Below are 23,517 nucleotides of genomic sequence, written 5' to 3' on the forward strand. Positions count from 1 at the left end.
GTATCTGAACAAGAAATAAGATTGTGTGGGTTTCTGTATGAATCACTTCCTGTATGACTTTAATACACCTACTTAAGTAATCTGACTTAACTATAGTTGATTTATTAAAAAGGATTCCAAGAACAGGGGCAATTTGAAAAGGATTGATTAAAAGTTCACATAGTCTTGAAAAGAGCATAAATTCTTTATAGTAACACAATTTATTTCACTCACTACTACATATATTTGTATCTAAAAACAAACAGGGCAGTACAGTGCTATTTTCGATAGGAACTCTATGTCAACAGAAATGTAATACCACTAGGATAGACGTGTCATAATCAATTAGTATAAATTTGGCATTATGCACTAGTCGGAATTGAACGTGTAACCAGTAAAACGATTTCTTTAAGTAAGAAATATTGTGTTGTTTCCGTGCAGAGAGTAATCAAAGGAACCAAATATAACGGCAATCAAAAGAATGCAATCCAGGGACAAAGACCAGATAAGAAAACAGACATACACAACAAAGAACATAAAGTAAGTAAAATCATACAAGAAAGCTAGTTGTTATTGCTCTTTTATTGATTTGTATTTAGCAATTATATTCATATTCTTGTTTATAACGACCGGTGTACACTATACGACCCTCCGAGGTCAGATAGTAACAAACTGATTGGAATAATCTAAGTAAACTTCAAGTCACAATTCTATATTAGAATTATCAGAAATACTTGAAGAAAATATAGAACAGAGACCGTAGAACAAGTTTGATAAGAAATGGACTCAGCAAATAAGTTTATATTCAGGATGTTTCACATTGAAGTCGGTTACTATTGGTTAAGGGGAATCAAGGGATTCAAAGATTTGAATGTAAGAGCACATCATCCATAGATAAAAGACTGAGAGGAAATAAAACACATGGAATAACAAAATAACATACACATATAAATAAGCATAAATACCCAACCTGGACGCCACTGAAAACTGAGAGCATGAACCGGCAGCATCGGAAAGGGAAGCATCCTCTACTTTTCTAGAAACACCCGAAGAGTTGTTCACCCTTGTGGTAAAGGAAAGAGGAAAGGAAACCTACGACATATGATGAACAAATACGTTTTCAGGATGCAGATACATGTATCACTAACTAATTCATCCTATTAATGTTTTTTTTAGAATCTATAAGTTAAGACATACTTTATGTTTTTTTCCTTTTCAATTATTGTTCCTTTCTCTGTGTTTCTACTTTAATAACTTTATATCAGTTAATGGATACAGCTCCGACTATTGTGTTTTTCTTATTTGTTTACTCATTTCAGATGCCAAAATTGTTTAGAATTATCTTATGATTTACCACCAAGTTCAAGATCCGTAATGAATGCCAACTTTTTGGTTATTTGGTCAATGAAACCTGTACCAGAATTGCAAGCATGTTTTAGCCCTTTTCAAGATGGTGACCACTTCTTTATTGCATGTTTTAACTTGAAACGCTATCGTTTTTTAAGACTTTAACATGTTTAAGGTAAAAGATTAACCAGGTTATTGGTTTTTCAAAACCCCCAAAAAATACCTGAAGAAAATAAACCACGCCTATAATGTGAGCAAAGCATTCAAATCGTTCAGAGTAAACAAAAGGAAAAACACTACACGAGCTTAGCATCCCAAGACAATAGAAAAAACCAAGATATAATTGCGAATAATACTGCATGAAGTAATTTCTATCTGACCCTACATCGCAAACTAACATAAAGGTCTAGGAGTGCATCTTAGTGTCACAAAGTACACGATGTAAACTCGTACAAATGAAGTACGAGTTTCCATTTCTACGTACTTTGCCGCATATATATTCTATATTTGTGATGCAGACTATTGTGGTCGTGTAGGACACTTGGTGGGACGTCACGGTTGACGTCAAATGTTTTAATAAAAGGCTGAGAATCTACTATCCTGTTGGCAATCTCTATTTTAGATTTAGTTACTGAGCAAGAAAAATGTTTTGGGTAATTTTGATTTCGTTTAGCGTTGTTCACGTAAGTAATGTATTTGTATTTCTTGTTTTGAGTAAGACTACCTCTCCCCCGAAAATAAGTCACTTTTATTTGTTGCTTAATAATGTTTAATTAATATTAAGTTGTAACAAGAATATTAACATTAAAAAATAACTTTGTGAGACAAAAAAAAATATGCAATGGGTAATGTTATAGAAATGAGTCAACGCCTGTGGTTGGACTAAAACTTGAAAAGTTTTACTGAACTCCAATTGAAAGAAAATAACAGGATGATGTCAAACCTCGACTAATAAATAAACTCTATAAATCTATAAATAAAATTGTTTTTTTACTTTGATTGTATAGTATGGCTATGACAACGTTACCTACGACGACACACGTTCATCGAACTCATCATCACACACATGCAACAAGAGAGCCAGTTGAGCTGGAAGCATTTAGATATGACCCGCATGCGGTAAGAACAAACACTGATAGAACCTTTTTTATTGACATTATTGGAAGTGTCGCTGATAAACCCTCTTCTGTTGTTGCTACTACTGACAGAGCTGTCTTCCTATCGATAGACTTGTTAATATATATTGCTCCTTCCGAAAGTACTGCTACTAATACTTCTGTTGATAGCACTGTTACTAATGTTCCTTTCGAGTACCGCTACTAAAGTTCCCATCGAAATAGTACTGCTACTAATGTTCCTATCGAAATAGTACTGCTACTAATGTTCCTATCGAAATAGTACTGCTACTGATGTTCCTATCGAAATAGTACTGCTACTAATGTTCAAATCGATAGTACTTCTACTAATGCTTCTAGTGATAGTACAACTACTGGTCTGGGTTTCATAAAAAGTCTCAAGTTGAGAATTTCCTCTTGTCATGTGTTTTTTTTCTCAAATCTTCAATTTCAAGTGATCTGGTTGGTGGAGAGGGGTTGGTTCACTTTTCAAGATATTCGGCCCAACTATTTCTTGAAAATTCAAAATTCCCCCAACAGTAATATTTGTTGCTCATAATAAACTCTGAATGTCGTCTTTCAACAAAATGATATTGTAAAAAAGTTCTCTGTCACTTCAGTGAAAAAATAGCTATGTCTTATCGATGGTATGATCGTTTGGTGAGTTTATCCCCGATTCCCCTACTTCAAACGAAAAATGTAGTATCAGCGCAACAGTCGAACATCTTTGTATTTTTATGATAAAATCGTCGCTTATATATCTACGTCCACCTGCATTATCTAAGAGTTCGAGAAATGCGCTCTATTAAAATTTTTATGTTGTATTACCTTTGAGAAGCGTGTTTTGTTTAAGCAAAGCGGAACATTCCGTTCGGACCTCGTTTTCGTTGTTTATTTTGCCATGGAACCCGAAGCGATATCATCGTGCCAGATTACGAACTTTACTATGTTGATGTTAATGATTTCATCAAAACCGCTTACAGATCATGTACAGAAATATAATATGTAATCTTTATTAGAAATGTAAGTATGCCATCTGTCCATAAACCTCAGTTACTCTTATTCCTTCTACAAAGTAGTAAACCGAATAGGTGAAATATGTTTGGAAGCGGCAGCAGACGACCACATCAATTTTAAAGTCAAACATCGAAATTGGCCAAATTTACTAGATTCTCTATGCATTTAGTATGTTTTAATTCATATACAATGAAAAATAAATGTATGTAGGTTAAGATATATGACTGCAAGTTGTTGGCAGTGGCAGCAAAATTCAAGAATGAGAATATTTTACTGTCGGAACTCGAATTATCTTCCTTGGTTGATTTTGATATTTTTACATTGCTGTACAAACTTCTCATTATGCAAATGTATAACAAGCACAAGCTAGTGCAAATACTTATGGATACATTACTAAATATCTTATATTATTCTACACACTCAAATCTATGGCAAGCCAAAGTGGACAAAAATGCCTATTTATAAATATTTATAAATAATTGTAAATATTTGTAATTCAAGTTATTAATATTTATAATTCATTTATAAATATGTATAATGATGATGTTATTTATAAATATTTATAATTCAATTATAAATATTTATAAATGAATTATAAATATTTATAATTGTCTTATATTTATAAATATTTATATATCTTTTATTAGTATTGTTAAATCATTTATACATATTTATAATTGAATTGCAAATATTTATAATTATTTATAAATATTTAATTTATAAATAGGCTTTTTTATCCACTTTCAATTGAACTATAAATATCTATTATTGATTTATAAATATTTAAAATTCCCATATTCATAAATATTTATAATTCAATTATAAATATTGATAATTGAAGTATGTATATTCATAAATGAATTATAAATATTTATAATTATTTATAAATACTAATAAATAGGCATTTTTGTCCACTTTGGCTTGCCATACAAATCACAGTTAAGTGGTTGACTAATACTTACACCCTAAACAGTTTCTATTTCCAAGATTTGTACACCAACAAAAATATAGTATTATAGTACAGGACTTTGAAACTGGTTTTTCCTTGGGCATCTTAAATTTTAATCCTTGGGCAAAATAAAATGTACAGCAGTTTGGCTACATATTCTTTTTATTCATTATGATGACAATCCCTGTAAATTTGTCAAAAGTATCAATTGTGACAGCGCTAAATGGAAAATAAAAAATTAATTTTTTACTGCAGCATTATACTCTGGGGTGTTTGACATTAAAAAAAATGAAGGCATTTTTCAATGGAGTAAGTGTACATCAACAAATATAGATCAGCATTATTTTTTTTTTTGAAATTTAACATGGCATGCCTTATTTATATTAATTCAAATTTGTATATATATTATTTGGCAAACACCTCCCATTTTTTATAAGTTATCTTATAGAATATATAGGATATCATAAAAACTTTATGAGTTATCTTAATAAGGAGTTAACATATATTATACATTTTATTATATATCTTAAGTATTCATTTTATCATGTAAGTTATCTTATATACATGTATAAGTTATCTTATATACATGTATAAGTTATCTTATATACATGTATAAGTTATCTTATATACATGTATAAGTTATCTTATATACTTTAATAAGTATGTTATGAAATTTGTTTACATAATTTCTTATATAGTTTGTATGTTTAATTTTCAAAATTACAAGATATCTTATATGTTAAATAACATATCTCATTAAAACAAATTTATAAGCATTATTCTGTCATTTTATATTTCAAATCAGATGGGTAGTTGAATAAGCTAATGCCAGGATTAAGAACCTCAAATACCTTGATTGTGTTATTCCAACGAGCCAGGTTTCATTTATTGGAGACTATGTCAAAACGTTTTTGGGCAATTTCAAGTATTCAGATATTTCATCAATACCTATCCATCTGTAAAGCTTTTGTCAAAAACTGACCTTTGGCCAAATTTGGTACTTAGTAAACCAACCCCTTTAAGTTGAAGAAAGATTTAAGGAAATCTCAATTTGAGATGTATCATGAAATTGGACCTTGATGTTCCAACCGATAGTATTGCAAGCTACTACTGCTCCTATCAATAACACCGCTACAACTGCTACTATTATAGCACCGCTACTATTTCTCCTATTACAGTACCTGAACCGGTCCGTGCTACAAAAACTGCGATCGGTCATGGATCATCGATCCGTCAAACCGATCCATTATACCGTTGATCGCATCACGTGACCAGCGATCAATCAGTCAACGGTCATCTATCCGTCAAATCGTTGCGTGGATCGGTTCAAGGACTGTAAGAGCACTTCTACATGTAGTTCCTATCAATAGCACCGCTACTACTGTTCCTATTAATAGTACCTCTACTAATGCTCCGATTAATAGTACTGCTTCCAATGTTCCTATGTTCCTATTGATAGTACTGCTACTATTGCTCCATACTACAGAACTTTAAATTTAATTAAGAATAAGATAAATAAGACTTTGCTGCTACATTTACTGCGTACAGGCGAGTATTTTTTACCGCACATAAAGAAGATTACAAAGTTGTCAAAATGACGTGCATCCGCCATTTTTTGTAAAAGGTTCATATTGAACTTCATAGGCGCTTAGTTGTGTGATGCATAACTCGTCTTATAAACTATATACAACAAAATGAAGATAACAATAGATAACAACAATGATAAAACCAAAAATACGTAGTTCCCCTGAACTGGATTCTTTTCATGTTTATTTATGTTACATAAACATGTACAAATTCTTGTGTATTTCGTTCTTATAAGCAGAAACTTCTAAACAGTATCTTTGATTGAGTTTCATCCTTGTAGCATATGATGTTGACAATGTACCATAAAAAGTGTTACCTCTACTTGATGTCTGCCCAGGAAGTTAGAGCTGTTCATACGTCAACTGGCCTACATGCTCTAGAGGTAAGAGGTTAACGTACAATACTTAAGTACATTTGCTAAGCCTTTCTACCCCTCCTAAGGCATACGATGCTGATAGGTTTCCTCTCGTGCGGTTTTGTTCTGATTAAATCTTTTACCCCGGCACATACTTAATATGCCTGATCTAAGCCAGAAACCAGCAATCCAGTGGTTTTCGTTGTTTTTTTTTTATGTTATTTGTTATTTATTTTGCGTTTTTAGTTTAATTGATTAGGTCTATTTTTGTCAAATATGAATAGTTTCACTTCGTTTGATTTTTGGCTTTTTACAGCTTGCTTTGTGGTATGGGTTTTGCCTATCATTGAAGATCGTAGGGAGGCCTATGGAAGTTTTATTGTTGGTTGCTTGGTATTCAGTGTATGACAGTGTCATTGACAATCATACGACTCCTCCTATTTATATACTTTGCCTTTTTTCATATCTGCCTCTAATTAAATCCATTATTATTGCAAGGTTTTATTTCTCCAGGATTCTATAACAGTGAATGCCGTGAAATATTTGATGGTGGATTTTTAACGTTGGTTTAAATGCTGTTAACGTAATTTGATTTATACTTTCATTTTAGTACAAATAATGATTTCAGCATTCAAATCCCTCGTATTCTTAATTGGAAAAATAACGAAGCACGCCGCTCTCTGTTTAGTTTTCTATATAAACGGACGGAGCGTCAGTGTCCTAAATATGCACGTCCTCTGAAACATAAATGCCTCCGATTTGTTCTGTCATATGTGGCGTATATCTGAAATGACGTCAGCAGTTAGGTAGTAATTGTTTGAACTTTTGACGTAGACGCTCAGCTAATGTTAAAGGAACTCTCGTATAATTCTGTGTATGGAGACAGTGCACCATCAACAGTCATAATTTGAGTACAAATAGCTCCGTCCCTCATAGGCAAATCCTAAAATCATATTGTAGTTAATACTCTAAGACCGTCATGTAAACACACCTTTTATTTTAATTTTATTATTTTATCTTATTATTTTAATTTAAAAAAAAATAAAAAACAGTATGTTGATTGCCATATAATCAAAGGAACAACCATTTGCTTGTTATGGAGGAATGGAATAGGATACAATTGCAAATAAAAAGGCAGGACGACGATGTATGGAAAAATTAATCGAGGATGAACAATTGGGTAAATCCATGACAGGCTTGAGTGAAAATAAATAAATTATGAGCTAAAAAATCAGGACATAAAATTTGATCCTAGCCCCACTCCCAAAAAACAAAATGGTTGCTCTTTTATGTACCTCAATAAGAATGGAAACGATCATTCAAAGGAAAGCTTAACATAACCCTTTTAAATTTCTGTATAACGAGAATGGTGAATATGTCATTGAGACACAACCCCACCGAGACACATAAATGTTAGCTTAAGGCCCCCCTTGGGTCTTCACTTTATTTGACTTTTTATATAAATAGGAGAGATTGCAGTCCCAAATGCCAACTACTGAACATTATCGATGAATTCCTATCTTTAAAATATTGTTAACATGATTAATTATTTGTACCCATGGTATTTTCCCTATTTCTACATAATTAAGTTCAGATACACCATATCCTTATACATTTCAGTCAAAATTGCTTTCCCTGATCGATGCTACTACAGCTACATATAGTACAATGACGATTGATGAAGTGAAACTTGTCAGCAATATGTTCGCTAGAACCTGCAACCACACCGGATGGATAACATACAAATTAAACTAATGTTACAACCGAAATCAATTTATATTTTTGCATAAAAATATAAATTAAAGTTTCTATTGTTTAAATCATACGTAAATTTCAAGAAACTCTTGAGGACCTTACAACAAATAATTTTCTTCTTAAAAAAGCATTTATAACGCTAAATGACCAGCTGTAAACCTATGTTGATTGTTTACAGAAAGATAGACTACACAGAAATCAGAAGAATGCAATCCAGGAAAAATACCAGATATAAAAAAAACACACACACAACAAAAACATATGAAATAACTAATATGATACGTACAAATGACCAAAAGTATATGAGCAACTCGGTATCCACTAAAAGCTGGAAACATGGACCAGGTGCACCTGTAGGATAAACGTCCTCTCCTTTTCTAGATACACACACCGAGCTGCTCATAAAAAGTGAAGTACGGGGTAGACAAAATTGGAAAGGAAAACTTTGACACGTTTTACAAATCGGTTCTCATGGTGGAGAAGGATATACCATAAGGATCCAAGAGTTCGTGATGAAGACCATAAAATTTCTGTAGTGTTGAATTTAAACTTGTAGCAACATAACCCTCTTCCAGAAGCCTATTTGTTAGAATTCTAGAGCGATAGAAGAAGTCTGCGTAGTTTCGGTGAATCTGGTCCATGCATCCAGTTTATAGTGGATTCCGGGATTCTCATTGACTTTTATTTCCATGTGCATAAATGTTATTTCACTTATTTCATGTTCTTTGTTGTGTTTGTTTATTTCCCTTATCTGATCGTTCTTTTCTTTTTCCTTAATATTCTTATCTTTGACTTCAATCACATCAAGCATAATAACAAGTGTCTACTTCCGTGAATATCGGTATGTGAACCATATTGCATACAATTATCCCTTATCAGTTAGGTCGTTTGGATGACCTATGGACCAGTTCAACAATTGTATCAACATTCATGTAGTACATGTCCTATATTTATATACAGTCTGTATTTGAAATGTGTTTACATAACCTAAAGTTCAATTCAATCTAGGAAGATGTAGTTGAATTGGTAGGATATTTGTTATCTTCATTGGGAGCCGAGATAATTGAAACAAAATTCGGACGGACAAAAAGACGGGTGGGCAGACAAGGTGATTCAAATTTACATTTAAAAGGGGGTATAATAAGTTAACATGATGTAAGAACTTTGATAGGTAGGTAGGAACAAAATGTTTTATGGACAGACGTACAATGTACCAAACATATAACATATATCATCAATTAAGTATCATTCTATTTAAAGAAACCCAGGAAGGGGTGATTAATCATATCTCCAAATGAGCGATGCAACTGTTTCTTATGTCCTTATAATAAATCTTCCGCTATTCATTTCCTTCCAAATCATCTTCTAAATATATAGAAGATGTTTACAAAATGCTGAAATTTTTAATCAACAACATATTTGTCCAGTGTGGTGGACGCGTTTTTCAAAAAACGGTCGGCATTCCAATGGGAACAAATTGTGCTCCTCTACTTGATGACCTATTACGTCACTCTTATGAGGCTGACTTTATAGCTTATCTGATCCGAAAGAAGAAATATTGTTTAGCTAGATCCTTTGATCTCAGTTTTGCTATATAGATGGCGAATTATCTTTAAACATATTTTTGGGGATTGTATACATCGTTTAAAGATAATACGTCATCTATATAGCGGAAACTGAAATTGAAGGATCTAGCCAAACGATATTCTTTCTTTCTGATCAGATCAGCTATAAAGTCAGCCTCACAAGAGTGAAGGAATAGGTCAGCAAGTAAAGGAGCACAAAGTGTTCCCATTGGAATGCCGAGCGTTTGTTGAAAAACACGTCCACCACACTGGAAAAATATGTTTGCGATAAAAAATTCCAGCATTTTGTAAACATCTCCCTCTGTATATTTGGAAGATGATTTGGAATTATTTCTAACAAAGTATGATGAATCTCTACTAAGAACTGTTTATTTGTAACTAGGTGTACCATCTTTTTTTGGAAAAAGCAACAATGTGTAATGTTTCAATTCGGGATTTTAACTGAGTATGTGGAATAGAAGTATACAGGTTGAAAAATAATAGGTTTTAATGCTATTATATTCTGACAATAGTCTTGAACTGATTGTCTCCAAAAGATCTTTCGAATTTTTCAGGATCCACATTGAATTAATACCACTACGGGAGTAACAAGTGTTGTGGTAGGATTGCAATTCCTCTTTGACAGCTGTGAGTATAGAAGTTAAATGTCTGGAAAGAGGTTTAGTGGTATATTTTGCAGATCCAGCTATGTAACATTGTTTGTATGGATTCTTGTTGAGTTTACGGATCCAGTACATAGATGGTAAATCACAGTCATCGTTCTTGGTAGGGAGACCAATAGAGGATAGCACAGACTTATGGTTTTCCACAATTTCTTCTTTGGAGTGTGTGGTAGCAGTATAGGTCTTATCACTGGTATTGTTTTCAACGTCAACCTCTGATAATAAACATTGGATGTGAAACGTTTTGCAGACAAAAACAATGTTGTTTTGGGCTTTGTCTTCTGGAACGACAACATATTTGTCATATATAGTATACAGTGTTGTTGCTACATCGGTCCAAAAATTCCACATAGGATGAACAGATTTTGTACCAAATTTTAACAACTGATAGATCTCATCATGCTAAATACTTTCACTCTATGTTAGAATTTGGTTCATCCTAACGGTTTTGGATATATATGCAAAAATCTACTGCCTGACCACTGTGTTCTAATTTTAGTAACGGCGGGCATGTTTTTTAACCGATCAAAAATCCAATTATTTTGTGTAGTGTAGGATAATAGAAGTAATTAAATTAAAGTAAATTAATAAAACGGCCTCGAAAACCGGGGTCTCAAATGCATTGCAAAATATATTGAAATATACATTACCTTAATATTACAATGTTAAAAAAAACGTGTAAGGTTTTTCACATTAAAAAAAATAACATGATTTTTTATGAGGCTCGGGCTACTTATTTCCCCCTTGTATTCGCTTTTTTGTAGTCGATAATATGATCAATCTTAGAACTACACCGAATAAAAAGCCAATAACAATCCGAAAATAAATTGATCTTTATTTAAAACTTGTATTCTATCATAAATGGCTATATGTTTTTCATTATAGGTGCTTAATCTTTTAATTTCACATACATATATATTGATGATGTATTGTCCATTAACAAATGTTCATCTTAGTACTACGATTTATTATAAAAGACACGACATAAGTTTTAAAATAATTAATTGTCCTTATACCCATGCCGCAATATATCTTTATCTCCTGCATATTGTGTTTTAATTACACAACTGATTCGCTACACTAGAGCAAGTACCAACTAGACTGGTTTCCTTGAACGCCTGTAATATATGTGCAAGAGACTCCTGGATCAGGGATTTGAGGAAATGCGTTTAATAAAAAACTCTGGCCAAATTTAATTTTTACATATCAGTACTTGGTTGAAAAAATACTCAGTTTCTTCTGAAAAAATGAGTAATGTTTTTTCTTGTAAATTATTCTTTTTGCTGAAGCGACAACTTTTTATCCGATTATGACACTATAACAAGCAGACACCACTTAATCAACACAGGTATATTCACACCGTAATGGAAAGGGTGGGTGGGGTTAGCGTGCTGTAAAACTTAGCTTTAACCAATCATTTCGTTTGATATGTCTGTACCAAGTCAGGACCATCGCGGAACCGGCTTCTTCGGTGGTGTAATATCTATTTTGTCAGATTTAGATTGGATTCGAATTGTTTATGCATGGGAGTATTTGCCGCTAGTTTTGTTAATTCCCTTATTTAGTGTATTGCTTAAAGTGCCAAAGAAGACTATATTAGTACAGATGTTTTACTCTTTTCTTCTCTAGTGTCACGTTCAAAATTAACCAAACAAAAAAGCCTTCGAAGTTAGCATAAAATATGATCAACATGCTATACTTAGATCCATTGAAACCTCTTCTCTCCGACAATGTTTGAAATAACTTCCGGTTACACGTTCACGTACTTTTTTCATTTTTCGGTGTTTAGCAGGTTTTTCTATTAAATATAAAATTGTAGCCATCCCATTTAAGGTTTATCGAAATTGTAAATTTAAAAAAGTTTTGTTTGGCATAAATCTGCAATTGAGAGCGAATTCAACGACGTTTATTTCAAAAGTTTTATTGAAGGTGTCAGTTGTTTAATCGGCAGGAATACATGCCTTAATGATATATTCAAAGGCAGATGATTTCCAGTTATGTTTAATTGAGTTTATAAGCTGTCCATCCGTCATGATTACATGTTTTAGCAAGGACTTTACTTGCAGCCATAACTTCATCATGTGTCATCGTGCTGTATGTTGCTGTTGTGTCATCGATCATTGTAACGAGTTTTGCCTAAAATCAAATAAGAAAGTGGACATAAAACAACCTATCTTCATATTCATCCGCGTATATCAAATCTAAATACATCTGATACATTGCATCAGTTTAAAATTGACCAATTTAGAATTACTATTTTTCATGGAGTATTGGGCAATACGTCTTTTACGAATACGCTGCGACGGTGCATAGTTGTTAACGACAACGGAAGTTGAATTCCTGAACACGCCTAACTCAAAATTGCGCGTTTCCTATACAACCTTCATAGTCACATATTCGCGACTGAGACATTTGTATTATCATTGGTGATCAATAATATACGCAGTAAATAAATTAAAAATTACTTTATCAAATTAAAATTGTACAAAAATCAGTGGAAAACAACACAATTTTGCTTTCTTTGCCTTGATATTTCCGTGTGTGCTAGTGAGTCAATTAGCATACAGATTATTTCATTGTGAAATGCAGGGGTCCAGACAGAGACCCATCTCACACGGTAGATCCGCCAATTACATTTCACATTGATAAAGAGCTTTAATTTACCTCCAAAGCATGAAGACCCATGGCAGTATGAACGTCTGTTGATTCCTGAGATGTCATTGTATAGAGGTAGCATTTTTTGTGATTAAATACTCCCATTATGTGCTGCAATATGTCGATAAAGAAGCATTTGACAAGGAACGTGTAGCATTAAAGTATCACAAAACTATAAATACAAACATTTCTTGTCTTTATACATATACCATTAGGGTTAAAATAGGAATTTGGTTTAGCTATAAAAAAGCATCCAATCGTACGAGCTTATGTTCGAGTTCAAAACGTTTGCCAATGATATCCCCTAAAATATATGTACAACTGATACATACTTCTACTTGCACAAGTTATTAACGTAAAACTACATGAATTTAACAACAAAATATTTTTTCTTTTCACTTACCGCATGCGGGTCGTATTTGAAAGATTCGAATTCTACTGGCTCATGAGTGGGACGTGTGTGGTGGCCATGGTGTGTGCGATGCGCATGTGTAGATGGTGCCATAGTTGTTGCAGCTAAAGACTGTAATTAAACGTAAAGTATTCACATCCTAAATGTATATCGTATAAATAAGATAAATCAAATATAATAGAATATTTTGACGCCGAAATCCTCTTGGCCATATTGACTTACCAAGGTTCAAAATACATCGGAATTTATATCTTGGGATTTTAAAATGTGTCTGGTTTAGACGGATTTCCGGATTATTCAGGGTTATGTTCAGGTGGGTTTCACTGTCATACAAGCTCTTACCAAACTTTCAAAGATATTCATCAACAAAGTAGTCAGCCTGTTTTATTATATGTTATTTTTTTCATATACAAACTAAGATAGATATTATATTTTAACAAAAATTTCAATTTTTAAAATTAATAAAACACCAATCTTTATGCTTTTTATTGCATGTGGTGGGATCTCTTGGTGATCGATAAAGTTATTTATTTTGATACTTTGGTTTGAAGCACTTCTTGTATACATTTTTTTCTTAAATTCGGATATTCTTTTGTTTGCTGCTAATGAGAGGTTATCCTTGAAACAGATGTGCAACATATCGAAATCTGCAATGTTAATATGATTGGTTCTTTTGCAGTCAAATGCAATTCATACATCAATCAACGTCGATCATGAATACAATTGGCAACTGACAGTTTATTTCATTGTATAGCTAACTCACACGAAAACCCTGAAAAATCCTTAAATCTGTCGAAAACCAGACACTTTTACAGTCAGTAAATATCAATTTAAGTAGCAGTCTTTCTAAAAATCAGACAGAAGGCGATTCATGTATGTCAAAAACCCACCAAATTCAGTTTTTTTTCTTGTTCAGAAACAGTTAATGACCACATAACCAGTGGTAGTTTTTTCATTTGGTTGTTGCGCTTTTGAGATAAAGATTATATAGATTGTACATGAAATTGGCACTTTGCAAGACTTATCGTTCTTGATTTGGTTTGATATGATTGGTTTAGTGAGAGATGAATGTACGATTTTTTAAAAAGTGCAGATTTGAATGCAGAAAAGGTTGTTTTAATGTGTATATATAACATATGTAGATTGAAAAAGCATCGTTTGTTTGGTGGGTTTTTCTTCACCATGAATCACGTGGACTTTACCATTGGCAGTGTCTGAATTTTATGTGGACTGGTACCTTAATAAACCCAAAACCTGTCTAAACGGGACTACTTTTATTGTCTAAAGAGGCGCTCGGTTAACAAAGGTTTTATTGTATTATTAAAGTAGTTAGTAAATCAATTAACTTCCCATGACACACATCTAAGAGTTATCAAGGGAACCAAAGTTATAGCGGTAATAACAAAATGCAATGCAGGGACAAAGACAAGACATGGAAAACAGACATACACAACAAAGAACACAAAGTTACTAAAATCATACACACAAAGCAACAAAAGCAAATGAGTAACTCGGACTCCACTAAACACTTGGAGCATGGACCAGGTGTATCGGTAGGGAAAACGTCCTCTGCTTTTCTAGAAGCACCCACCGAGTTGCTCATGAAAAGTTTAAGTGCTTACGCGATTTGTCCTATCTTCCAATACTATTGTTCCTCAGTAAATGATAAGCATTTACCGATTTTAATAATACTGCTGCACTTGTATTTATATAGGTGTTGGTAAATTAGAGTTAGTGTACTTGGATTTATAAAGTACTACTTCACTCGCGTTTAAATATCAGTGTCGCTGCATTCGTATTTGTATCTATTGGTGGAATTGCAATACATTTGTATATTGTTATTCCGTTTCGTAAAGGAAACGTCTAGTTGTCTTATATTCAGTTTTTGAAATAATGTTTTCTATAAACAGATACGGAACTTACTTGACCAACTACAGCACAGATAAGAAGTAGACCAAGCATGTTAAGTGTTCACACAATGCGCTCAGAAATGAATATCAACTTTGGACTTCTCTCGTCTTTTTATATCAATTCGTTCTTTGACCTTTCGTGAATTTATAGAACGTTTCCAAATATAGATTTGTACTATTGACGTAGTGCCAATGTAAGAGTGTAAGGTATTTAGTTCAATTTGTATGTAGTGGGTCATTTGGACGTGGAAATTCAGAGTGCAGGTAGCAATGCCGGTTCTGATAACACAGTGAAAGCTATCTAAATTGAACTCCTTTTGGACTTTAAAAGTAACAGGTGTCCAGTTTACCAATGTTCAATATACATATAAACTGAGATGAAGAGACTTAAAAGAATGTCAACTTTGGACTTATCTCGTCTTTTCATATCAATTCTTACTTTGACCTTTTTAGAATTTGTTGTTTAAAAATTCTTCTTGACAACTGTACTCTAAATTTCTTCGTCCAAATGACCCGCTGCATACAAAGAGGTTATTCGAAAAACTGAATTTAAGACAAACGAAACGGAATAACACTACACAAATATACAAAACTTTGCAAGTATAATTCTCAACGCAATATTTTCTCAGAGCTTGAAGTCTATCTTGTTTACTTTGTATTTATTATTTTAGTTATTTTTTATTCTTTGTTGTGTGTGTCTGTTTTCAAAGTCTGGTGTTTGTCCCTATATTACATTCTTTTGATTTCCGCTAGAATCTTTTTTTGATTTATCTTATTTTTTATTTCGTTTGAAATATAGTTCGGGTTTTACGCCATCCCCCTACATTACTAACTGACTAGAGCGTAATGGTGTTTTGTAAACGTGTATATATTCCTCTCTATATTGAATGAATTTGAAAAACTGCGCTTATCACACTTACTTATTCTTACTCTGTCCCGCTCTCTCATGCTCAAGGGACATAATTCCATGATACATGCATTTCAATTTTCAATTTGAAATAAAAAAATGACGAAAAACTGCCTGGTATTTTAAAGTCTATAAACACATTTTTAGTTATCAAATATCTGAAATATTTCTAATCGGGCTATATCTCATTAAATTATGTTAGGCGCTATTTTTTTCTGGCAATAAAATGTTCAATGCAATAGTAATTTCGAATTCTTTGCTTGAAACCAACAATGTTAGGAAGGTTGTATTTGAATACGTACTGTTTTCCATTGAATAACAAAAGATTTAGTTTGATATCTGCTTCAGGAACACCAAAAGAGAAAGTGCTTTGTTCATAACAAAATCAGAAAAGTATTTTCGTCAACAAAATTGATAATCATCTAAGACATTTGAGGTGACTAAGCAGTAAAAATATAGATGTTCTATGGTCTTTATGCTCTGATTACAAAAAAGAACACAAAATTAAATCTTTTATATGAATCTTGTACAAAAACATATTTGTAGGTATAACTCGATGTAACAACTTGCATTGGAAATTGACATGATAAGTATTTCTACAACACTTCTTACTCAGAAAAAAAAAATTTTCAATATGGAATTTCAGTATATTATTCGCTTTCCCATTCAATAATAAAATATCATTCGTAAGATAACATTGTTATTTCAATAAATAAAGATAAATAAATCTAATATATTTATTATTAACAAGAAGTTTCAAAAATGAATCTATAAAGTGTAGTGTAACTATTGACATGGGAACCGAATGTCCAGTAAGAACAAAATTAAGTAATATTTAGTCTCAAGACTCTCAAACAAAACATATCTAAAACCGACAAGAAAGTTTATAAAAGGTTAATAATTTCGCACTTGCAGTAAATGCAGCATACAGGGCTGTTTTTCTGTTATTCTGTCTTTTTGGAACTGCTTTAATTTCTTTGTCATCAATCATATAGGATTGTTGATTGTTCAAAACTGAATATTTTCAATACAAATGCCAAGATTTAACTAGTGGAAGAAGATTGTTCCATGAACGAGTTAAATTTCCAGGCATTCACGGCACAAGCAATTTCATTTATATAAAAAAAAAACAGGTAAACGGTGTTTATTGTGCTGTATTATTTTGCCTTTGTTTTTAGGTGATGCCTATAATTATCTACGATTGATATGAAATCTGAAAATTGTTCAACAGTAAAAGTTTTCGACAAAGGGTAATGGAAGTAAAATGGTTTATTTCATTATTTCAATTTGAGTATTTGGATTCTTTATAATGTTTGTTATCGCTCTGATGTCAAGTGCTTAACTTATAAGTATGAACTTAGACACTGTTAATTGTAGAGATGACTCACGGTGTAGAAAAAAAACCCAGAAACAAATGATGTTTTTCGATCTGCATAACATATGCTATATTTTAACAAAATACTAGTCTCTTCAGTATTATGATCTGTTGATTTGAGGACACCACACATCCATGTAACGCTAAAATCAACAAAACAAGAACGATAACTCTTGCAAATTTCAAACACAAAGTAGGTTTTATCGCGAAAGTGAGACCTAAGATAGGTTACATGTCTGCAATAGTATCTGAATAAGAAATAAGATTGTGTGGGTTTCTGACATGCATGAATCACTTCCTGTATGACTTTAATACACCTACTTAAGTAATCTGACTTAACTATGGTTGATTTATTAAAAAGGATTCCAAGAACAGGGGCAATTTGAAAAGGATTGATTAAAAGTTCACATAGTCTTGAAAAGAGCATAAATTCTTTATAGTAACACAATTTATTACTACATGTATTTGTATATAAAATCAAACACGGCAGTACAGTACTATTTTCGATAGGAACTCTATGTCAACAGAAATGTAATACCACTAGGATAGACGTGTCATAATCAATTAGTATAAATTTGGCATTATGCACTAGTCGGAATTGAACGTGTAACCAGTAAAACGATTTCTTTAAGCAAGAAATATTGTGTTGTTTCCGTGCAAAGAGTAATCAAAGGAACCAAATATAACGGCAATCAAAAGAATGCAATCCAGGGACAAAGACCAGATAAGAAAACAGACATACACAACAAAGAACATAAAGTAAGTAAAATCATACAAGAAAGCTAGTTGTTATTGCTCTTTTATTGATTTGTATTTAGCAATTATATTCATATTCTTGTTTATAACGACCGGTGTACACTATACGACCCTCCGAGGTCAGATAGTAACAAACTGATTGGAATAATCTAAGTAAACTTCAAGTCACAATTCTATATTAGAATTATCAGAATTTCTTGAAGAAAATATAGAACAGAGACCGTAGAACAAGTTTGATAAGAAATGGACTCAACAAATAAGTTTATATTCAAGATGTCTCACATTGAAGTCGGTTACTATTGGTTAAGGGGAATCAAGGAATTCAAAGATTTGAATGTAAGAGAACATCATCCATAGATAAAAGACTGAGAGGAAATAAGACGCATGGAATACACAAAATAACATACACATATAAATAAACATAAATACCCAAACCTGGACTCCACTGAAAACTGAGAACATGAACCCGCAGCATGGGAAAGAGAAGCATCCTCTACTTTTCTAGAAACACTCGAAGAGTTGTTCACCCTTGTGGTAAAGGAAAGAGGAAAGATAACCTACGACATATGATGAACAAATACGTTTTCAGGATGCAGATACATGTATCACTAACTAATTCATCCTAATAATGTTTTTTTTAGAATCTATAAGTTAAGACATACTTTGTGTTTTTTTCCTTTTCAATTATTGTTTGTTTCTCTGTGTTTCTACTTTAATAACTTTATATCAGTTAATATATACAGCTCCGACTATTGTGTTTTTCTTATTTGTTTACTCTTTTCAGATGCCAAAATTGTTTAGAATTATCTTATGATTTACCACCAAGTTCAAGATCCGTACTGAATGCCAACTTTTTGGTTATTTGGTCAATGAAACCTGTACCAGAATTGCAAGCATGTTTTAGCCCTTTTCAAGATGGTGACCACTTCTTTATTGCAAGTTTTATCTTGAAACACTGTCGTTTTTTTAAGACTTTAACATGTTTAAGTTTAAAGATTAACCAGGTTATTGGTTTTTCAAAACCCCCAAAAAATACCTGAAGAAAATAAACCACGCCTATAATGTGAACAAAGCATTCAAATCGTTAAGAGGAAACAAAAGGAAAAACACTACACGAGCTTAGCATCCCAATACAATAGAAAAAACCAAGATATAATTGCGAATAATACTGCATGAAGTAATTTCTATCTGACCCTACATCGCAAACTAACATAAAGGTCTAGGAGTGTCTCTTAGTGTCACAAAGTACACGATGTAAACTCGTACAAATGAAGTACGAGTTTCCATTTCTACGTACTTTGCAGCATATATATTCTATATTTGTGATGCAGACTATTGTGTTCGTGTAGGACACTTAGTGTGACGTCACGGTTTACGTCAAATGTTTTAATAAAAGGCTGAGAGTCTACTATCCTGTGGGCAATCTCTATTTTAGATTTAGTTACTGAGCAAGAAAAATGTTTTGGGTAATTTTGATTTCGTTTAGCGTTGTTCACGTAAGTAATTCTGCTTATATATGTAAAATATTTGTATTTCTTGTTTTGAGTAAGACTACCTCTCCCCCGAAAATAAGTCACTTTTATTTGTTGCTTAATAATGTTTAATTAATATTAAATTGTAACAGGAATATTAACATTAAAAAATAACTTTGTGAGACATAAAAAAATATGCAATGGGTAATGTTATAGAAATAAGTCAACGCCTGTGATTGGACTAAAACTTGAAAAGTTTTACTGAACTGCAATTGAAAAAAAATAACAGGATGATGTCAAACCTGGACTAATAAATAAACTCTATAAATCTATAAATAAAATTGTTTTTTCACTTTGATTGTATAGTATGGCTATGACAACGTTACCTACGACAACACACGTTCATCGAACTCATCATCACACACATGCAACAAGAGAGCCAGTTGAGCTGGAAGCATTTAGATATGACCCGCATGCGGTAAGAATAAACACTGATAAAACCTTTTTTATTGACATTATTGGAAGTGTCGCTGATAAACCCTCTTCTGTTGTTGCTACTACTGACAGAGCTGTCTTCCTATCGATAGAATTGTTAATATATATTGCTCCTTCCGAAAGTACTGCTACTAATACTTCTGTTGATAGCACTGTTACTAATGTTCCTTTCGAGTACTGCTACTAAAGTTCCCATCGAAATAGTACTGCTACTAATGTTCCTATCGAAATAGTACTGCTACTAAAGTTCCCATCGAAATAGTACTGCTACTAATGTTCTTATCAAAATAGTACTGCTACTAATGTTCCTATCGAAATAGTACTGCTACTGATGTTCCTATCGAAATAGTACTGCTACTAATGTTCTTATCAAAATAGTACTTCTACTAAAGTTCCTATCGAAATAGTACTGCTACTAATGTTCCTATCGAAATAGTACTGCTACTGATGTTCCTATCGAAATAGTACTGCTACTGATGTTCCTATCGAAATAGTACTGCTACTAATGTTCAAATCGATAGTACTTCTACTAATGCTTCTAGGTGGAAAGGGGTTGGTTCACTTTTCAAGATATTCGGTCCAACTATTTCTTGAAAATTGAAAATTCCCCCAACAGTAATATTTGTTGCTCATAATAAACTCTGAATGTCGTCTTTCAACAAAATGATATTGTAGAAAAAGTTCTCTGTCACTTCAGTGAAAACAATAGCTATGTCTTATTGATGGTATGATCGTTTGGTGAGTTTATCCCCGATTCCCCTACTTCAAACGAAAAATGTAGTATCAGCGCTGCTGTCGAACATCTTTGTATTTTTATGATAAAATCGTCTCTTATATATCTACGTCCACCTTCAATACCTAAGAGTTCGAGAAATGCGCTCTATTAAAATTTTTATGTTGTTTAACCTTTGAGAAGCGTGTTTTGTTTAAGCAAATCGGAACATTCCGTTCTGACCTCGTTTTCGTTGTTTATTTTGCCATAGAACCCGAAGCGACATCATCGTGCCAGATTACGAACATGTTGATGTTTATGATTTCATCAAAACCGCTTACAGATCATGTACAGAAATATAATATGTAATCTTTATTAGAAATGTAAGTATGCCATCTGTCCATAAACCTCAGTTACTCTTATTCCTTCTACAAAGTAGTAAACCGAATAGGTGAAATATGTTTGGAAGCGGCAGCAGACGACCACATCGATTGTAAAGTCAAACATCGAAACTGGCCAAATTTACCAGATTCTCTATGCATTTAGTATGTTTTAATTCATATACAATGACAAAATAAATGTAGGTTAAGATATATGACTGCAAGTTGTTGGCAGTGGCAACAAAATTCAAGAATGAGAAAAAAACATATTTTACTGTCGGAACTCGAATTATCTTCCTTGGTTGATTTTGATATTTTAACATTTCTGTACAAACTTCTCCTTATGCAAATGTATAACAAGCACAAACTAGTGCAAATACTTATGGATACATTACTAAATATCTTATATTATTCTACACACTTAAATGTATGGCAAGCCAAAGTGGACAAAAATGCCTATTTAGAAATATTTATAAATAATTATAAATATTTGTAATTCAATTTATTAATATTTATAATGATGATGTTATTTATAAATATTTATAATTCAATTATAAATATTTATAAATGAATTATAAATATTCATATTGGTCTTATATTTATAAATATTTATAATTCTTTTATTAGTATTGTTAAATCATTTATAAATATTTATAATTGAATTGCAAATATTTATAATTATTTATAAATATTTATAAATAGGCATTTTTATCCACTTTCAATTGAATTATAAATATCTATTATTGATTTATTAATATTTATAATTGCCATATATAAGTATTGATAAATGATTTATAAATATTGATAAATGAGTTATAAATATTTATAATTGAATTATAAATATTGATAATTGAATTATATATATTCATAAATGAATTATAAACATTTATAATTATTTATAAATATTAATAAATAGGCATTTTGTCCACTTTGACTTGCCATACAAATCAAAGGTAAGTGGTTGACTAATACTAACACCCTAAACAGTTTCTATTTCCAAGATTTGTACACCAACAAAAATATAGTATTATAGTACAGGAATTTGAAATTGCTTTTTCCTTGGGCATCTGAAATTTTAATCCTTGGCCAAAGTAAAATGTACAGCAGTTTGGCCATACATTCTTTTTATTCATTATTGACAAGCCCTGTAAATTTGTCAAAAGTATCAATTGTGACAGCACTAAATGGAAAATAAAAAATTAAGCCATTTTTTTAGTGCAGCATTACACTCTGGGGTGTTTGACATTAAAAAAAAAAATATTTTGAAGGTATTTTTCAATGGAGTAAGTGTACATCAACAAATATAGATCAACATTATTTTTTCTTTGAAATTTAACATGGCATGCCTTATTTATATTTATTCAAATTTGTAGATATATTATTTGGCAAACACCTCCCATTTTTATAAGTTATCATATAGAATATATAGGATATCTTAAAAACTTTATGAGTTATCTTAATAAGGAGTTAACATATATTATTCATTTTATCATGTATCTTATGAAATATACATGTATAAGTTATCTTATATACTTTAATAAGTATATTATGAAATTTGTTTACATAATTTCTTATATAGTTTGTATGATTAACTTTTAAAATTACAAGATATCTTATATGTTAAATAACATATCTCATTAAAACAAATTTATAAGCATTATTCTGTCATTTTATATTTCAGAACAGATGGGTAGTTGAATAAGCTAATGCCAGGATTAAGAACCTCAAATACCTTGATTGTGTTATTCCAACCAGCCAGGTTTCATTTATTGGAGACTATGTCAAATTTTTTTGGGCAATTTCAAATAAGTATTTTCCACCACTGAGCAGTCCATTGAATACAGAGCAGGATAAACAACTAGCTCAAGACATGCTCCAAAGAGCCTCTGAGGTAATATTTTTATAAATGTTGGTGGATTTACTCATTTTATATCAAGTTACATTATATTTTATACCAATAAGTGGACACATAATTCATTTTGTATGTTGAAAATTGGTGCCTCATTTATGTCACAAGTGACTGTCAAGTAACAGTATGACCAGCAATGGTCACAATACACCTCCCACAATTTTGTTTACCAGTTTTCAGAT

The 23,517-nt window shown here is 31.9% G+C and overlaps 2 protein-coding genes across 3 annotated transcripts; one reads left to right on the plus strand and one right to left on the minus strand.

Moving 5' to 3' along the window:
- Positions 1-306: 306 nt before the first annotated feature.
- LOC148613149 (uncharacterized) lies at positions 307-8,106 on the plus strand. Of its 2 annotated transcripts, XM_088586094.1 has the most exons (4): positions 307-519; positions 2,334-2,445; positions 6,275-6,376; positions 7,970-8,106. In XM_088586094.1, exons 1-4 carry the CDS (start codon positions 461-463, stop codon positions 8,102-8,104), a joined length of 408 nt encoding a protein of 135 aa, XP_088442220.1. In that variant the 5' UTR covers positions 307-460; the 3' UTR covers positions 8,105-8,106. The 2 variants fall into 2 exon arrangements, 1 of the variants encoding a protein (XP_088442220.1); XR_015923129.1 differs by lacking the exons at positions 307-519; positions 2,334-2,445 and adding an exon at positions 3,365-3,464.
- Positions 8,107-12,257: 4,151 nt separating this feature from the next.
- LOC148613150 (uncharacterized) lies at positions 12,258-15,476 on the minus strand. The gene is made up of 4 exons (XM_088586095.1): positions 15,343-15,476; positions 13,411-13,530; positions 13,017-13,118; positions 12,258-12,488 (listed from the first exon to the last, which is right to left on the minus strand). Exons 1-4 carry the CDS (start codon positions 15,379-15,381, stop codon positions 12,354-12,356), a joined length of 396 nt encoding a protein of 131 aa, XP_088442221.1. The 5' UTR covers positions 15,382-15,476; the 3' UTR covers positions 12,258-12,353.
- Positions 15,477-23,517: the final 8,041 nt, after the last annotated feature.

Source organism: Perna viridis, chromosome 6, assembly GCF_037379345.1.
Source record: "Perna viridis isolate PV_CMFRI_1.1 ecotype Kerala chromosome 6, ASM3737934v1, whole genome shotgun sequence".
Lineage (NCBI taxonomy): Eukaryota > Metazoa > Mollusca > Bivalvia > Mytilida > Mytilidae > Perna > Perna viridis.

What these genes read in the sequence shown, in the direction of transcription:
- LOC148613149 (XM_088586094.1), top strand. Translation starts at nt 461, where the DNA reads ATGCAATCCAGGGACAAAGACCAGATAAGAAAACAGACATACACAACA. An exon ending in TACACAACAAAGAACATAAA is followed by an intron (nt 520 to 2,333) that starts GTAAGTAAAATC and finishes TTGATTGTATAG; the next exon opens with TATGGCTATGACAACGTTAC. An exon ending in CTGGCCTACATGCTCTAGAG is followed by an intron (nt 6,377 to 7,969) that starts GTAAGAGGTTAA and finishes TATACATTTCAG; the next exon opens with TCAAAATTGCTTTCCCTGAT.
- LOC148613150 (XM_088586095.1), bottom strand. Translation starts at nt 15,381, where the DNA reads ATGCTTGGTCTACTTCTTATCTGTGCTGTAGTTGGTCAA. An exon ending in TCTGTGCTGTAGTTGGTCAA is followed by an intron (nt 13,531 to 15,342) that starts GTAAGTTCCGTA and finishes GTTTAATTACAG; the next exon opens with TCTTTAGCTGCAACAACTAT. An exon ending in TCAAATACGACCCGCATGCG is followed by an intron (nt 13,119 to 13,410) that starts GTAAGTGAAAAG and finishes GACATATTGCAG; the next exon opens with CACATAATGGGAGTATTTAA.